The 17,396-nt window shown below is 43.3% G+C and overlaps 1 protein-coding gene across 10 annotated transcripts in view; it reads left to right on the forward strand.

Annotated features, from left to right (window-relative positions):
- Positions 1–17,396, forward strand: part of TP53BP1 (tumor protein p53 binding protein 1) — a 29,284-nt gene continuing 11,888 nt past the window's right edge. The window contains exons 1-15 of one of the 10 annotated variants that reach the window (XR_012624786.1): positions 1–227; positions 302–504; positions 700–770; positions 1,406–1,564; positions 1,814–1,849; positions 2,031–2,112; positions 2,943–3,088; positions 4,323–4,443; positions 4,784–4,875; positions 5,893–6,095; positions 7,130–8,378; positions 13,512–13,631; positions 15,158–15,394; positions 15,922–15,967; positions 17,174–17,266. Coding sequence is in view for 8 of the 10 variants with exons in the window: in XM_074836819.1 (XP_074692920.1) it covers positions 66–227; positions 302–504; positions 700–770; positions 1,406–1,564; positions 1,814–1,849; positions 2,031–2,112; positions 2,943–3,088; positions 4,323–4,443; positions 4,784–4,875; positions 5,893–6,095; positions 7,130–8,378; positions 13,512–13,631; positions 15,158–15,394; positions 15,922–15,967; positions 17,174–17,266 (3,020 nt within the window). In the remaining 2 variants the exon portion in view is untranslated. Of the gene's footprint in view, positions 228–301; positions 505–699; positions 771–1,405; positions 1,565–1,813; positions 1,850–2,030; positions 2,113–2,942; positions 3,089–4,322; positions 4,444–4,783; positions 4,876–5,748; positions 5,843–5,892; positions 6,096–7,129; positions 8,379–13,511; positions 13,632–15,157; positions 15,395–15,921; positions 15,968–17,173; positions 17,267–17,396 lie in introns of those variants that run through there. The other 9 variants (XR_012624785.1, XM_074836819.1, XM_074836820.1 and 6 more) reach the window with 9 other exon arrangements.

The raw sequence follows: 17,396 nt of genomic DNA on the forward strand, positions 1-17,396 counted from the left end.
GGCGGCCCGGTGGGGCCGGGCGGCGGGCGGGCGGCGTAGGGCCCCCCCCCATCTCCCCGCCCGCCATGGAGCGCGGCGGCAGCAGCAGCAGCAGCAGCAGCAGCCAGCTGGACCTCGGCTTCTCGCAGCAGGGCACGCCCCGCCTGATCGTGGAGGACTCGCAGCCGGAGGGCGCGGGGCGGGCCTGCCTTGGCGCGCCGGCCCGGCGGAGCCCGAGCCCCGTGCTGGTGAGCGCCCGGCGCGGGGGCGGCCCGGCCCGGCCCGACCCGGCCCTGACGTGGCGCCTACGTCTGTCTTGCAGGAGATCGTCTGCAGGAGGGTGCCCGGTGGCGGGGCGGCCCGGGAGCGACCCGCCGGTGGGAGCTCGGCGCGGGGCCGCGGCGCGCCCGGGGGCTGCGGCCGTGCTGGCGGCGCAGAGCCGATGAAGAGCCCGGCCCGTCCGGAGGCCGCGGGGCTGCGGGGCCGCCCCGCCGAGGAGCGGCCGCCGCCCGGCCGGGAGACCAGGTGCGCGGGCCGCCGGCTCCGGGGCCGCTGCCCTGTAAAATTGCTGTCGCGGGCCGGGGACAGGCTTAAAACTCGGGCGCGGCTCGGAAGGCTCGGGAGCGCCCGGGCAGGGGCTGCAGCCCCTCGGAGCACGGGGGGGTTCTAAGAGCCCTGCGGGAAACCCCGCAGCCGCGTGAGTAAGTCTCTGTGTTGCAGTGCCCTTGGGAAGGCTGGGGACGGCGCTGAAGGTGATGCCGAGGACTCTGCTGCTTTGCCCTGTGTAGAAGGTAACTTCTCCATTTCAGGTCTCTTGGGGCTGTGAATCTGATCAACCATCTCTGTAGTTTTTCAGTTCAGCTGCCTCACTCGTCTCACTGGGGGTAGTTATGCCGGTAATAATGGGTTAGAAATCGGTGTATTTTTCCGGAAGTTAATCTGTATGCTTTGGTGTTTGAAAAAACAAAATGGTGATTTCATAGCATTGTTAACCAGGATCCTGGAGACAGGAAGTGGCTTAGAAGAGCATGGATGCACCGTGGCCATTAGGAGAGGGAGCCTTTTTATGGCAAAGAACTCCTGGCATAATGGTGGTTGTCATCAAATGACATTCAGGCACAGGCTGTGTATTGTCAGGATTATTTCTTCATCACGGAATCCAAATCTGCTGCAGTACCTGGTGGCGCTGTGTAAGACCTTGCTGATTAACACTGGTTTCTGAGTTAATGGCCACTGTCCCTGTTCTCTTACTGTATTTTTAATTCGTACAGCTGAGATCAGTGTTAGTTTATTCAATAAAGTTTCAGCAATAGCCTGAATACTGTTCTCCTTAGAGGGTGTATCTTTTGTCCCTGTAAAGTGATAGATGGCTCTTTGATGTTATTTTTTTTGGGTATGTATGTTAGTTATGGATGTTTGGTGTTAGATACAGGCATGTCGCAGCTGCCTTTTGGAGCTCTAGAGCTCTCACAGAGCCAGGACTTTGAGAGTGACTTCATGCCCAGTGAGGGAGATGCTCGGCATCAGTTTCACCCCGGAGCTGCTGTTCCTTCTTCCAGACTTGTGAAGAACGATACTAAAGATGGTACATGAAAATGATCTTGGATGTCCTTTTGTTGCTCTGTCAATTCTCTCTGGTGTCTTTAAATTGTAGATGTTATGTTTCTTTGACAGGAAATACAGTATTAGTCATTTTCAAAAATGAGTTCACAGCTCATTGGTAGTTGAAAAGAATTTTGCCTTCTCTTTCCTTTGAGCTAGTTCACTTGTTTTCTTGTAGCTGTCCAAGTGCTGTCATTGATTCTTGCACCTCTCTTTTCTCATTTGTTTCCAGAATATTCAGATAATCTGACAGTGAATTCCCTTCCTGGTAAAAAAACTCATTCTGTCCTTTTTTGTTTGGTGGTTGTTATCATTGCTAGCTCAAGATTTATTTTTTTGTTATGTAAAACTTGTCTTAATATTTGTGTAACTTACAGAACTACACTTTCTTCTCTTTCTATATTAATCCAGGTGACCCAAGTAACAAATAGTTTTTTTTCTCTTGCTAGAACTGCATGGGGATAGCACAGAAACTGTCTCCAGCACAGAAGCACATACTGCTTTGGAAAGCCAGGCAGAGAAGTCGGAAAGGTAAAACAGTCCATGTTCTTTGAAGGTCTCTTGCTGACATTCTGGAAGTTGATTTGTGGCTTTTTTACTATATTTTTAGATGTAGGAGGGTTCAGGCTTCAAGGCAAAAGAGAAAAGTGAAGGGAAAGATGAAGTACTGATGCGACCTTTTTGCAACTGAGGAGAGAGGTGGTGTCGAACTCACACATGAAGATATCAATAGGTTTATTTTTAAGGGAGAGTGCACTAGATAAGAAAATATACTAATAGCTTTCTTAAAAGTTAAATGACTGGAATATAGTAAAAGTAATAATTCAGTTTAAATCACAGAGGTTATTTCAAGATAACTTAGTCACTGCGGCATGGGCTTTGGCCTCACAGGAGAAATCTAGAGGCTAAGTGGTGCTATTCCAGGATGCTTTGGAGTATTTGCTCCTATAAGCTTTATAATTGTTTTTAAATGTGAAACTTCAGTTTGTTGAAAATGTCATGCCAGATAGCTCATCTTGTATTGTCATATTCTGCCACAAAATAATATTAAAAAAGAGGTGAAACAAAATTCCTAGAATCCATGTTGAATAGAAGTCAGAAGAACAATATGCATTCCATTTAAGCATCACTTAGATTGGTAGAAAACTTAAAAAACAATTCTGAAAGTGTAACTTGCCAAGGATCAACATGTTTTGTCAGGAGAGGGAGTTTGGTCTTCCTTTTTATCTTTTCTTTTTTTTTTCCTGTGGTATACACAAATGAGTACCTTTTATCTGTGCTGATAATTTTTCTTTACAGTAGTGCAGTTTTACTTCATACTTTGAATTTCTCAGGTTGGTGACTGTGTCTTGCTTTTCCAGAACTCTGCAGGAAGTAGAAGACCATACTGGGAAACAGATGCCTGTCTGTGACCCCACTAAGACTGAGAAATCCCTTGATTCTAGTCACGAGGAGTTGGATATCTTGTCAACTCAGGAAGAAATGTTTCCTGAGAGTAATGCACCAGGTAACAATGAACAAGCAGAGCCAAAATGTCCTAACCATCATCCCTGCTTGATCTTTTTAGGCATGTAGTGTCTTAGGGTGCAGAGTGCTGTGAGTATTTTTCACGTAATTTCTGCTGAAATTGAGAATGCATTGGAAATGAAAGGCCACAACCTCTTTTACTCTACTGTAGAGCAATGTCTAAATGTCACTCTGTGTTAGAACGATTACACTGGCTTGTTAAATACATTTAATTTCCGTTCTTTCTGTGCCCTTTGAAGAACAAAACCAAAACCACCCCTCTTACCCTCTCCTGAAACACAATAATAATGCTCAGCCTTTGTAGTGATGCAATCTAAAGTGTGGATAAGTAGTGTAGGCAAAGGTTGTCGACTTTCTTATGCTGGGTAGCTTTGGCAAAACATTACACCTTACTCCTCTGACTTGGCCTACCTATCTGGGATAGGACAGGATCCTGCAATCAAAATCTCATACCACAGTTTTGGTCGGTCTTATTTGTCACCTAGGTTAACGTTCCTACCCTGTAAGAGAAGAGATTACCTGAAATAGGATCAGGAGAGAGGTCATCACTGCATGTTTTGCTAGGAGGAGGTCTGTGTCTGGTTTTGGTATCCACAACTGAAAGGCTAATAAAGGAGTAGAAAGGTTCTTAATCTTAATAGTGAAAGGCCTAGAACGTAAAGTTTTGAAAGGCAACTCTTTCACAGTTTATAAAGCATGATCTAAATGAAGTCTCACTTTATGCTTTCTCTTTAGTTTTAATTTGTGCACAGTTGTGTCCATACCAGTATGATCTTGTGCGTGAACCCTCTGTATCCGGAAGGTTCAGTAACAGCCTCCTGCTCCCACAGAGTCAGCAGTCAGTGCAAGGTGTCGTCTTGTAAGAACCTTGCCTGTGTTTCCATTCTAGTGCTGGATCAAATGCACTGATATTGGAGCCATTGGGGATATTTCTTTTAAAATTCCCAAGTAGGAAGACTTGTACAGTCTGGCCCAATAAAAATCTATTCTATAGGTACAAACTTATGTTTTTCATCTTGACTATATTATGCTCACATTTCATATACTGAACTTTCATGTGCAGTCCATCTCTAACTCTGCGAAAATCAGCTTGTCCTTGCCTGCCTGAGAAGTAACTGTGCAGTAGTGTGAATATCATTCTTCAGAATTTTCTGATCAACTTGGTTATTGGCCAGATTTATAATCTTATTTCCTTTTGTTCGAAATGGCTGCAGGGAGTGGCTGTCCGAGCACCAGGGTGGAAGAGGGAAGTTCTCTGGCGTATACCCCTGCTCGCAGCCTGCAACTCCTGCAGCTCTCCGGACAGGGATCCCTTGCACAGGAGAGTCATTCCATGTAAGCAAAAAAAATCCCCAAGCTATTGCAGTAGCTTAATTGCATTAGTGCGTTTCTACTACTGTTTTCTTTATTCAAGGACTTGTGCTTGATTTTAAGCATTCAATGTTTTAATTTTGTGCTATGAGAGGAGCATGGCTTTACTTTGTGATGAAATGAGCTAACGATGCCCATGTGGTCAATGGCCGTTTCTCAAGTCTCTTGATAGTGAACACCTGACACTCTCCTTTTATGAGAAGACTTCTATTGTGACAAGCTGGAGCTACATTTGGGGAGAAGTTAATGCATTTTCTAGTGATGTATGGTTGTCTTTTCCATGTTCCCTTCTCTTGGTCCACAGTGTCTCTTCAGGTGTAGTTACTCCTCCTCCTGTTGCCTTTGGATCCAGTGCTCTTGTCCCCAGCACTCCTACTGAACAGGAGCAAGCAAAAGGTAAAGTTTCCTGCATACCTCTCTGTGGTTGTGTTTCTGTGCTCTGAGGTTTAGTCTGAGCATGCAGTCTTTTCAAAACCTGATAAAATTATAAAGAGTAAAGCAGTATTGAGAATAGTGAAAGAGGTAGGTGAAGGGAGATCTGTATTTGTGACTCAGATGCTGATGGACTGTTGGTATGTCCTGCACAGGTATCATCATCAAATTACCAATGTGGGCTAGCTCCCCTTCACTTGAAAGATGGGAAGTACTTCATATGGGATACAGATTGCTGCTTGCAACTGTCCTCCTTTCTTAGGGACAAGCCATTCTTGCTACAGGCAGATATCTGTATTAAGGATATACTCTTAGGGCAATAGAAAGGACAGAGGAGGACTGCATCATAACAGTTATTTTACCTTAACTTGGATGACTTACACAGTATTTTAAAAAGCTTTCGTATTTTATATTTGTGTATTCTAGAACACCGTGCCAAAAGAGGGATTGTTCTGTATGATACCTTGGTTCTTAAACATTTTCTCTAAGCAACCCTTTGCCATCAGGGATAAGATATCCATCCGCTCAGACTTTATACAAAATCACCATTCCTTTCTGTGAGATTCCTGTCACAGAATGTGTAATACTTTTAGAATACATATTTTGTTAGCTGGGGTCTGAATTTGGTACATTTTTAATAAAGATAGCAAAAGGAAAAAAACCCTGATAAATGCTATTTATAAATTTAGATACTTTTTTCTAACTGTAGAAGTTGTAGACCTGTAGCAAAATAGTTACATGAATTCTTAACAAAACATTTTCTCCCACCCTTAAATTTAAGTATATGGATGTTCTTGTTGATTTCTTTTTTTTTTTCCCCCTCCAAAAAGAATTCACCTGGAGAGAAGACTTTAGACTCACCCATTAAAGTATGAGAATGTTGCATACATCACTGGAGACAAGTCTTTTAATAGAATGTTGGAAACCTTAGGTACAGTGCAAGAATTTGCTAATAATGTATCTTCTGCCCTTTCAAACCAGATGAGCAGGTGGATATATCTGTCCCTGCAGAAGGAAGAGAGCTGGTGCAGAAGCAGAGAGGAGATACGCTGGTGGAGATGGGCATCCTGTGTATCCCACCAGCACCTCTTGTCCTGCCGCAGGCTTCAACTCCAGTGTCCCAGAGTGCCCCAGCCTTCTTCCCTGGATCCTTACCTATACCATCACAGCCAGAGTTCTCTCATGTAAGGGTTCATGCAGATATTTTTTCTGAGGTTTTTATATATGGCTGTTGCAGAAGATGCATGTTTGAGTCAGCCTCTGTGCTTCTGCGTTGAGCTTCCCTACGAAGCTCGTTCTCAAGAGCTTTCCCGTTCCCACCCGTCACCATTACATGTTGGTCATGCTGCCTGACAGTTTATCCCGCAGAGAAAGTGTGGAGCAGCTTAAGAGGACATAGTGAGTTACTGAACGTGGAATTTGTTGTCTTGTAATCTGTGCTAGAAACCTTTTCTGTGGGTTTTTTTTCCTTTCTCTCTTTGAAAGGCTGCTGCTTTCTGATGATGAATTGGGCATCCTGCATCTCAATTGTGTCATAAATTAGGCTTTTATCAGGATAGACCTTAGCATAATTTGTTACAGAGAAGGTGAAACTGTTTTGTGATAAAGCATTTGTACTCACCTACAAGGCTAGAATTCATTTACTCATTTTTCAAGTTGCTTATTGTCTGTTGTTTCCTTTGTGCTTTTTCATTCTGGAAGTTACTACTGTTCAAAGGGTTTTAACAGACAGTTGGTGGCTTTATAGCTTAATATTACAAATTTCATCAACTTAAGGCAGAAAATAAAGGTTGTACTAGAGACTCAGTAGTCGAAGCAGGGCTTCTCCTTAGCTGAAAGTAACTTTCATGCTAATGTGATAGATTTCTCCAGAGAATCTTTCCAGAACCCTTGTTTGTTTGACTAAAAACAGCTACTGATTTGCCATAGTTGACCTGTACTTCATGGTTTGGTAGTGTGAGATGTGTACCAAGGATTGTGTTTGACTTTGCTGCGGAGGTACTAAAAAGTGATGGGTGGTGATAATTTTTCTCAACAAGAATGGGGCAATTATGACTCTTCTAAATGGGGGGCGGGGGGCAGAAGTTGGGCTTTTTTATCTGTAGTTTTGTGCTGATCTTGCTCTGCTCCATAATCTAGTGTAATGTTCTAGGAATAACAGATAAAAAGTGTTACCCAGGATGCCGTGGTGCTCCATGTCCCACTCTCTTCATTTTAGGATATCTTTGTTCCAACTCAGAGCCCAGAGAAGAAGCATGAAGAAGAAAAAGCTGCTCCTTTAACCCATTTATGCTTGCCAGGAGATCTCTCTGGACCCACAGATGCTTTGTCAAAGATGTCTGCAGGTGACTCCATGTCACAGCCTTCTGAGTCCTGTAAGCTGATGCTTTCTGCAAGTGAATGTAGCCAGCCCACAAATCCGGAGGTCAGCTCAGGCTCTCTGAACATGGGCCAAGATAGCGAAACCACGCAGGTGGGGATGATTTCTGAGTGCGAGGCCTCAGACTCGAAACTCTCTTCTGTGGAGAATGACAATGTAAAACTGAGGCTGGATGCAGGTGATCAAGCCCTTTCTGAAATCTCTGAAAAAGCAAAGAAGGAGGATTTACAGGCTGCAGGAAAGCCTGTAATGCAGTTAGTTAGTGCAGGGGTAGCAGGAGATGTGTCATTAGCCCCTACAGCTCATCGGGAGGTTGAGTGTATTTCTGGAAGTCAGACTGCTGCAGATCAGTCTGGTCTGCCTGAGGTTTTGTCATGCACTCAGGGTAAAGAAGCACAGTCTGAGGATTATCCGTTGGAAGAAACTTCTGAACCTGAAGCAGTTCCTGAGACTCAGTGTGAAGAACAAGAAGAAAAAGTGCAAGTAAAAGAGAAGCAAATAAATGAAGATGGGTCCCGTGTTAATACAACACTTTCTCAGAGGTTTATTCTTGAAAGGGAAGTACAGTGTCATGAAGATATGGAAGTGGAATTTGCTGATGGTTCTTGTAAAAGTAGCAAAAATTTGTCTGATCAGGCTGAAGAATTAGGAAATATTGGACCAGAAAGCCAGAGAAAAGAAACTTCAAAAGATTGTACTTCTGGCACTGGAGTGTCAAAGAGCATGGATAAACTGTCCTTTAAGGCTGCTTTGGAGAACATGCCAAGGCTCAATAAAGTTTTATCTAAGCCTTCTGCAGGAGAGTTACTGGAACAGCACAACAATCTGTTTCCTATGTTAAAGAGTGATGTTCCCTTGGAAGTGGCATTGTGTGCCAAAAAACACCCAGGTTGTTCAGAACTAGGACAGATAATCGTAATAGGAAATAAGCCACCACTTCAAGAGAGAGGGGTTGACATGCTGGTGACTCAACAGGAGAATCGGGTGCCAAAGAATACGGAGGACACTGTTACAACAAGGAGTCTGGAGGGAGAAGAGCGGAGGCAGCCACAGGAGAAGGCAACTGCTAAATCCCCCAGTCCTAGTGGTAAGTGAATTTAGGTTAGTAGTTTGCAGGTGTGTGTTTTGAATGATGTCAAGGACAGCTGTGTACAATCCTCTGTGTTTTCAGGGAGTGCTGACCTTGGATGTGTGATGAACAGTGTCTCAAGAGCAGCACTGCAAGTTACTGTGTTAGTGCGTAACATGCCTTTATTTTTTTCCCCTTTGTCACACTACTTCAGGCCAGAATGATAAAGTAGTTCTTGTTCCTAACACTTTCTCACTGTTTTATGGCAGAAACAAAGAGCAGCTTTGAAAACTCAAAATGTTGTCACCTTGGCAATGCCCAGGAATTCTTGTAACTTTTTTTTTTTGCCTAGAAACAGCAAGAGTAGTATCCTTGAAAGGAAAAAGGCGTGTGGTAGTCTCTGCTTTCCCTCTTGTAGGTCTCCTTTCCTTTTTTCATTCTCAGATTATTTTAGAGTAGAATGGCTTTTCACTCGTGTGTAAGCTGTGGCTCAGCAGGTGTTGTCATGATGCGTTGAAATCCCTTTAACATGCTCTTCTGTACAAGGAATGTGAGGTGCTGTACCTGGGTTTTGTGGAACTTTTGCCTCTTAGTTGGTTCTGTACTCCTCAAATAGGAAGGTATTAGAAAACAAAGTTTTACTAGAGATTTGTCGAGTTGTACCCATTTTTGAGATTTTAAGTCATCTTTCATTAAACTGCAGGATGAGAGTGGGAGAGAGTTTTCCCCCTCTTATGATGATGGTAGGTGACTTCCAGGCTCCTGAAGTTGGTGATTATGAAAGCTGAGGGTCTGAAAACATTACTTGTCAACAGGTGATGGTTGTCTTTACATCTCCTGAACAGACTGGTATGTTAGTAGAAGTTTATTTAACTCTTCACTGATGTGCTAGGTGGTTTATGCTCTGTCAGTTATCTAAGTCCTTCAGTTAGAGTTCAGTGGAAGATTAATAGAGTTGTGCAGTGCTATTAGAATTAAATGAGATGTCTAGTGGGGAAAGTGATTGTGAACCATCTGCTAGATTCAGATTGACTAGTCTGTGATTTTGATTTGTGGAACCTATAAAGCTGGGGGCTAGATAGAATTTCTCTTACCTCTCAAAGGTCATGGTACTGTTGTGTAGCCCTGTAGTCTGTTCTGCAGAGCTTTGTGCAAGTGATAATCTTTTCTAGTTTTCCCTTTTGAGGAATTAGTGTAAGACGCAGTGCTTAAAAAGCATTTCCTAACACTCAGCCTTCTTTTTGTCTTTTACCTACTCAGTTGATAACTGGTCTGAATAACTTTCTGTTCTTTGTCAGTGAGGGATATCTCTCCTATTTTATCTGCCAATTTATGTTTGGGTGTTTTTTCAAGAGCTGTACATTTCTTAAGAACTTTTTCAGAACTTCCCTTGTCAGTCTCACAAATCCAATATTCTTTCTTACTGTTTTCTGAACTGCTTGTTTAATTTTTCCAGTTACGAACTGATCCTTATTGCCATTTTTGGCAGCTTTGGCTGTTTCTTCCTGAAAGCCTTCTGAGCTCGTTCTTAAATGGTTCCCTCCCCTTTTCTTCAGTTCTTGTGACCTTGAACCATGCTGACTTCTGGAACATGTGATCCTGTTTGGGAAGGTCAAAATGGCATATTTCAAAAGGAGCACGATGAAGAGCTTTCTTCTTTATGTCTGAACAGAAGTAGGTGAGATGACTTTGAAATGCTAGATGGAGATTGGATGTACAGAGATTGAGTGTAATACATGTGTTTTCAATACCAAATTTGCTGACAAGTTTGAGAAAGATGCCATTTAATAGTATGGAACTGGCTGGTGAGAAGAAACGAGAGATACTAAAAGACAGGATGAAGGTAGCATCTTACATTGTAAGATAAGAATGACAGGTGAACTTTGATACCTGTTGGTGTTAGATTACAGTGAGGTGTGGAAAAGAGATGCAGGTCATCAGTTTTGGAGAGACTTCCAGCAAAAGTTAAGAGCAGTTTTCAAGCTAGACTTTGTTATAAGTATCTGTTGACCTATTCTAAAACAAAATAAAACTCAAATTATTTTCAAGGAGTATGGATTGTAGTGGCCACAGCACTTGAACATCACTGACATCTGAGACCAACTTCGGCAGTGGTTACTTCATTTTTGAGCTATGTATACATTTAGTCATGTAAAAATTCCTGTGCTTTAGGGCTTCTGGTATTTTCTTTCTTTAGATTTAAAAACTCCACTTTCCCAGTAACTTACTCATATGAATTAATCTGTATTGTTGAGCACTGCTTAATATAACAGCTATCATAGCAATTTAACTGATGTAACTTTTACACCCAATCTTCCAAGTACAGTAGGACCAGTCAGATGTTCGGGTGCTTTTTTGGTTTCACATTCTTTAACATCCCATAACTAGTGACCATCGCTTTCTTTTGGAATGTTAGAGCAAACATCTTTGTTGTTGAGCGTGAGAGTGTTTCAGTTGGCCAGAAATGCAATGATTTTTTTTTTTTTTTTTTTTAATGTAGTGCATCCCCTGACAATAGAGTCTTTGTTGGCTTGGGGAACCGGTGCTAAGCAAGTAACATGCTGGAGGCAATGCGGTGGGTTCTTTTCTCAGTCAAGACAGTAGTGTCATCAATTTCAGATTTAAGTTCTTAATTTGTGGTATTTGGATGTGTTTTAGCAACATCTTATCCAAAGCTTGGAGGCTGCCTCTCTAATCATATTTAGGGAAAGCTTTGAATGTTGTTTATAAGAGGTACAATTGAATCATGCTGTATTTTTCAAACTAGGGAAAAAACCAAAATGCTTCAGTGACATATTTTGGAGGCTGCACACCAAATCTGAATCACCAGGGTTTGAGATACTCTGTGGACCAAGAAGAACAGCTTCTTTGTTAGTGTTAGATTATTCTGTTGCCATTTAATGGCTTTTTGTTGTTGTCGGGGTGGGGTTTTTGCAGTCTTTCCCATTCAGTGTCTTGCAATAGGTCATTGTGCCTTTGTGATAACTCTGAACTGAAGACTGAAAGTGATGGTTTCTGTGAATTGAGATACTACAACAGTCAGAAGAACAGTTACACTGCATCAGTCTGGCTTGGTATACAAGTTCCCCCAGTATTGAATACGAGATGCATATGGATGAATATAGGACAAAAATGCAGTGGGGAGATACAAGAAGTCTTTCACCATCAAAAGTATGATGTAGGAGCATGCTGAGTCTGACGTAATGTCTTTTTTTTTGATATCTTGGATAGTTGTTGTTTTCTCCCCCACCATGGAATTTCTGTGTGTGGTTTGTTGTGGGTTTGTTTTTTTTTTTTAACCTCTGTAAACTTTTAGACTTCAAAGCTTCCTGCAGTAGGAAGTTTGACAGCTTAAATTATGTACTGGGTAAAAAACTAGCTTTATTTCACCAGGTGTTAGTTTCATTTGATGCCCCCTAATTCTGAAGACTTTAAAATCTGAGAATTTAAATTTTATGTAGAAACTTGCACATGGCAAGAATGAAGGAATTTTATATTAGTATCAGAAAATCTATTTCCTTTCCATTAAGCCTGTTAGGGAAGTACAAAGACTGCAGGAGCTCAAATGTTATTTAACATGAAGTTGAATGATGAAGTTTTAGATACAGTATTCTTAATTTCCTTTAACTAAAGGAAGAAAAGCTTTATTCTATAAAAAGTAATGCTTTGAGGGGATCTGGTCAAAATACAGGTCAGGAAGTTCAGAGGTGTTCTGATGCCATTGCATTTTGTGATCTCAAATTAACTTTTCTGTGAACAAGTCCAAGGCATTTGGTATGATGGGTCTGCATGTTTCTTAAGACAGTTTGACATATTTAAGAGAACAGTACTGGTCTTTGAAATTAAGAACAGTATAGATTTTATTAAAGTGATATGTTTGGCAGTACACTGCTGAAATGATGATAAAGATAAGTAGCTGTAGTTATGTAACAAGGTAGGTTTAATGGCCTTTCACAGAGTTCACAATCCAAAACTTCTCTTTTAAGAGAGTGCGAACAAAATTGCATTTAACTTAAGGTAACATCTCCCTTGTTATAAACTTGTACTTGAAATGTTTTTTCTTAGATAAATCTAAATGCAACTTAAACGCATCACACTTGGCTGGATTTATTTTCAAAAGTGAACAATAAGCCACTCTTTGGAGTGGATAGGAAGGATAGTGACAAAGATGTTGAAAACCTATTTTGACCTCAGTGAGGGAGGAAAGACTTATTCCATTAGTTTTGTTAAATATGGAAATTTGGAAAGAATGCAGCTTGCAGATTATTGGTATGTGAAGTTGAAGGTTTGCAAATAAATGGCATGGGGTGAGGCAAAAGGAGGGAGCATTTTTCTAGGTTCTTAATGTATTTTATCTGTTAAATCCTGCAAGATCCCCATAAGGTAAATCCACCAAGGCATGGTTTCCCTGGTGGGATAGGCTGCCTCGGCCCATAGACCCTGCAGACCCTCTGTGCTGCGGGCTGCCCGAGAAGGGGTAGAAGTACTGGAGAGGACAGGAGGATGGGATCAGCCCTTCTGTTGGCAGCTTGCAGCTGGTTATGAAAATGCAGTATCTCTTATTTCTCTTAAAGCTCACTTTCCAGGCAAGTTTCTGCTGTCATTGTCTAACCCTTAATTGACTGCTGCTAATTGTTTGGGCTCAGAGGTGGCTGTCTGTCTGACATGTACCGCTGACCTTTTATGCAAGGCTGTTTGATGATAAAACATCATTCTGTTTAAGTTTCAGGTTGTTAATTCAGGCAACAGATAGCTCTGCCAATCGCCTTCTGTCCTAACATTCATTTCTGTTTCTGGCCTCATCTCCCTTTTCTGTGGAAAATCCTGAGTATTTCTGAAGCAGAGCTGCGTTCTGTAAAAGTCCTATTCATGTCAGGATATTTAGTCTCACTTTTATCTAGCACCTGGGGACAGCTGCATCAAGTTGACCACAGCCCAGATTTTTACCAAGAGAGATTGTCCACACGACTTGTGAGGAAGATCAGTTAAAGCAGCTGTCCTGAAACCAGTAGCTCTTCAGGGGGGTTTTGTACAGAACAGTACCAGGGTGATGCTTTTCCCCATTTCCACAGCATAGTGAACCTGTGCTTTTCATATCTGAAGCAAAGCAGTCCCCTGAAATTACTGATCCTGGCGCTTTTTCTCTTTTAGGAACCCCGTTTCATTTTACTTTGCCGAAGGAGGGTGATGTCATTCAGCCCTTGACCAGCATAACGCCACCTCTTATTGGCCAGTTTAAAATGGGACCCAGAAGACACAGCACACCAATTGGTGAGTTCGACCCACACGGCTCTGTTCTGCAGTGGAAGCCTGTTGGGAAGCTTTTGATTATTGATGGGGTAACTCGAAGCTACCTTGGCAGAAAACTCTGCAGTTATACGGGGAGTGTTCGTGCCTTTTCCACACCTTCCTTGTTAGGTTCTCTCCTCAATCTCTAGCCAAGGTGTTTGATCCCTGAGTGTGGGGTGGTAGGGAACTTGTCTTCCTTGTACTCACTGCATTCCCACATACAACTCCATTAAAGAATGTGGAAGACCCCTCTGAGTAGTGAAAGAGCTTAGACTAAGAGAAGATTGTTTCTAGTATTCATCATCTTTTAGTAGGACTTTCTCTGCTAGGTTCACAAAATGCCCTGCATATGCTGGATGAAAGGAAGCAGAGTCCTGGTTTGAGCCCAGAAGGCAACTGAGCCCTGGGCAGCCACTCTCACCCCTTCCTCCTCAGTAATAGGATGGAGCAAATAAAGCAAAAAGCTCAGGAATCGAGATAAGGACAGGGAGGGCTGACTCACCCATTACAGGCAAAAGACAGACTCGTTAGGGGAATTAAAACCCATCAATTTAATTCAAACACTGACAACAACACTTAACAGAGTAGGACAGTGAGAAGTGTTACCACATCTTAAAAACACTTTCCCCCACCCCTCCCTTTTTCCTGGGCTCAGCTTTGCTCCCAGTCCCTCTAGCTCTTCCCCCCACCCCCAGGTAGCACAGGGGGCAGGGAACGGGGGTTCTGCTGCTTCTTCCTCGAGGCGGGGGCAAGGGGAGAAACTCCACACATTATTCCCTTGCTCCACATGACGCCCCTCTCACAGGAGACAGTCCTCCACAAACCTTCTCTGTCATGAGTACAGCAGCGGGGGCTGCTTCTCCCCTCAGAGTCCTGGCCTCCTTTGGGTGCAGTCACCTCCCCTGGCGTGGGCCCTCCCCAGGCCGCAGGTCAGCCTCTGCTCCTCCGGTGACTCCCACGGGTGCAGGGGGGGCCCTGTCATCTCACCACGGGGGACAGGGAGGCTGTGCTCCAGCACCTCCCCCCCTTCCTCGACCTTCCTTCCACTGACTCGGGGTTTGCAGAAGTGTCATAACCCCACCTCACAACCCCAGCTCTTCCTCCCAGGTTCCCGTTGTTAAATACGTTATTGCAGAGGCGCAGCCGCTGTCGCTCGTTGGCTCGGTGCTGGCCAGAGGCAGGTCCGACTTGGAGCCGGGGGAGCTTTGAGAAGCTTCTCACAGGGGCCACCACTGTAGACCCCCCCGCCGCCGTGCACACACACCCCCAGCACAAGTATGTATTTCTGCTTGGGTAGTAGTAAAGTGTTCTTTGCAAGCTAGGAATGATACCTGTGCTATAGAATTTTCATGCTTCAGAACCCTAGATAGAAATTTCTGCTACTGCACTATTGCAAATGAGGTGTGCAGTGAAGCATCTTCAAAACAGTACTGGAACCTGAACCCCAGCAGTGTGAATGACAGTAGCTACTTTCTGTTTTATTTTTGTTTTTGTTTCCCTATTTTCAGTGGATGATAGTTGCCCAGACAGCACTATAGTGACTAGTGATGTTACAGCAGAGGGCACAATGGGCACCAACAACGTCACCATGGAAAGTGCAGTGGTATCAGCAGATGTGTCAGACGTGTGTGAGAAAGGAGATTCTCATGTGGTTCCTGAGGCTGATGCAAAACTCTCTCTGCGAATGAACCTTGTTACCCCCGTGAATGACGGGAGCGAGGAGTCCCTGCCGTTCAGCTTGGAAAGTAAGACAATGAAACCTTGAAACATACGGGTCCTACTAGATCTCAGCCCTAACACAGAACCTCTTTGTGGCATTCCCTGCGACAGTCTCTGTAATTTTTCTCACTTTTCTTTTTGGGCAGTGTCACTTAAATTTGTTTCTCTGTTTCTGCAATGCTCTAAGCAAGGATGGAGTGAGAGGAGAGGCCTCTGTTCTGAGGAAAGGTATTTCCAACAGACTAAAAATTGTGATGTATAGTGGCAACATCACAGGACAGGAACTGGATTTGATTATACTGGGAGGGAAAAGATATTAAAGGCATAATCTGCACAAAAAAGTTTGACAACATTTTAACTAGAACAATGACATTCAGTCTAATAGTCTAAAACTTGTAGGAACTTTGTGGTGAGAAGTTGTGCATGGAGGTCTGGGCACCCTTTGTCCAGCGTTACTCAGCCTCTCTCTTCCATGAGAGGCGGGGGCTGGGAACAGGCAGGAAGGTCTGTTCAGGTGACGCCGAAATCACGGTTCCCTTCCTTCTTGTTTCAGAGCCTACAGCCAGTGACAGGAAAGATGGATCCACTGCTGCTGCCAGGTAACGGTTTGTTGCTGCACAGAATTAATATGAAGGTCTGGGTAGATCCTTTTTCCACTTGTTACCAGCAGCAAAAAAAAAAAAAAAAGCCTTAAAAATGAGACACAGAAGGAGGGAACCGTTTTAGCAGTAGACATTAACTCTTCAGCTCTCGCAGCAGGTTTTAAGTACATAGGCAAGGTGGGTGCCCCACCTGCTCTTCCACTGTAGGCTTTGTGCTTCCTACTAATGTCAGCATTTTGCCTCCTTCTGATTGTAGTCAAAGCAGAAATTCATGTCTTGTGCAGTCTGGAATGCAGGTCTGCCCTATCCACCTCTAAAATTCCAAACATGGTTTTATGCTTTCCTATTGTGCAATTCTCTGCAAAGAATCTCTGAGGAGTTCTGAAAGAGAATTCTCTTTTTGGTATGAAGCTAGAAACATAACCAGGTCATCAGTGTACTGAAATCACAGTTTAATGGGTTGACCAAAGCATAAGTTACTCCCTTTGGTCTCTTGATCTGTATGTATCTATCTTATCTCACATTTAATGCCTAGCATTGCTTAATTTTAGTTTGGCGAGTACAGTCGGTAAGTACTGATAAGAATCTGAGATAGAAGATAGTGACCGATAGTCATCTGAGTAAAGTAAAATGGTTTGAAGCAGTGAGAAAACTTTGAAATGAACTCAGTATCTCTTGTCACAGGATTGCATGCTGGATGGTGATCATGCCTCAGTGCTGAAGATGAGTGGCAGTCATTCCTCACTGATTGAGGATGGGTTGCCTTTGTTAGGTAGAGGTTGAACTTGACCTCTCAGGGTCTGCTTTATGACTGTCATTCCCAATATTTTTGGGGTGTCATGAAAATCCTAAGAAGTAAGCGATAAAGGGTCTAACTGTGTCCCCTGATGGTACCAGAGGTAGTAGATGGTGAAACTCCTGATGGCGCTGCAGTTTTCCACACTAAGTTTTCTGGAATTGTTGTGTTGCTCTTGCCCGTTAGGGCATCTGCAGAAACGACAGAAATGCTTATGCAATTGCAGCTTGTTTCTTGACCTTTGAGACTGACCATCTCACTTGTTCTGTGGCTGTATAGGTCAACAAGCTCGATACCAGTTGTTGCTTCCCCAAGGGGCTAGAGAACTCTTGTTTTGCTGTCTAAGGGATTTTCTCACTCCCTGATGCTATTTTGTTTGTTTGTTTGTTTTAAATCTGCACTGCTAGCTCCCAGAAAGCATCATCTGTGTTTAGTCGTGTCTGTGAAGTTCGTCGAGAGGATGAGGCCAGAGGTCATGGTCTTTCCGCTTCTCCGTTTAGGTAACTCCTCACAGTCTTTGCCTGCCAGTCCTGGTTGGATTTATATGCACATGTGCATTTTCTACATCAAAGAAATTGCACTAAGTCATTGTCTTTGGGTGACTTAGAAGGTTGGGGACAACAGGGTAAG

This window comes from Strix aluco, chromosome 12, assembly GCF_031877795.1.
Source record: "Strix aluco isolate bStrAlu1 chromosome 12, bStrAlu1.hap1, whole genome shotgun sequence".
Classification (NCBI taxonomy): Eukaryota; Metazoa; Chordata; class Aves; order Strigiformes; family Strigidae; genus Strix; species Strix aluco.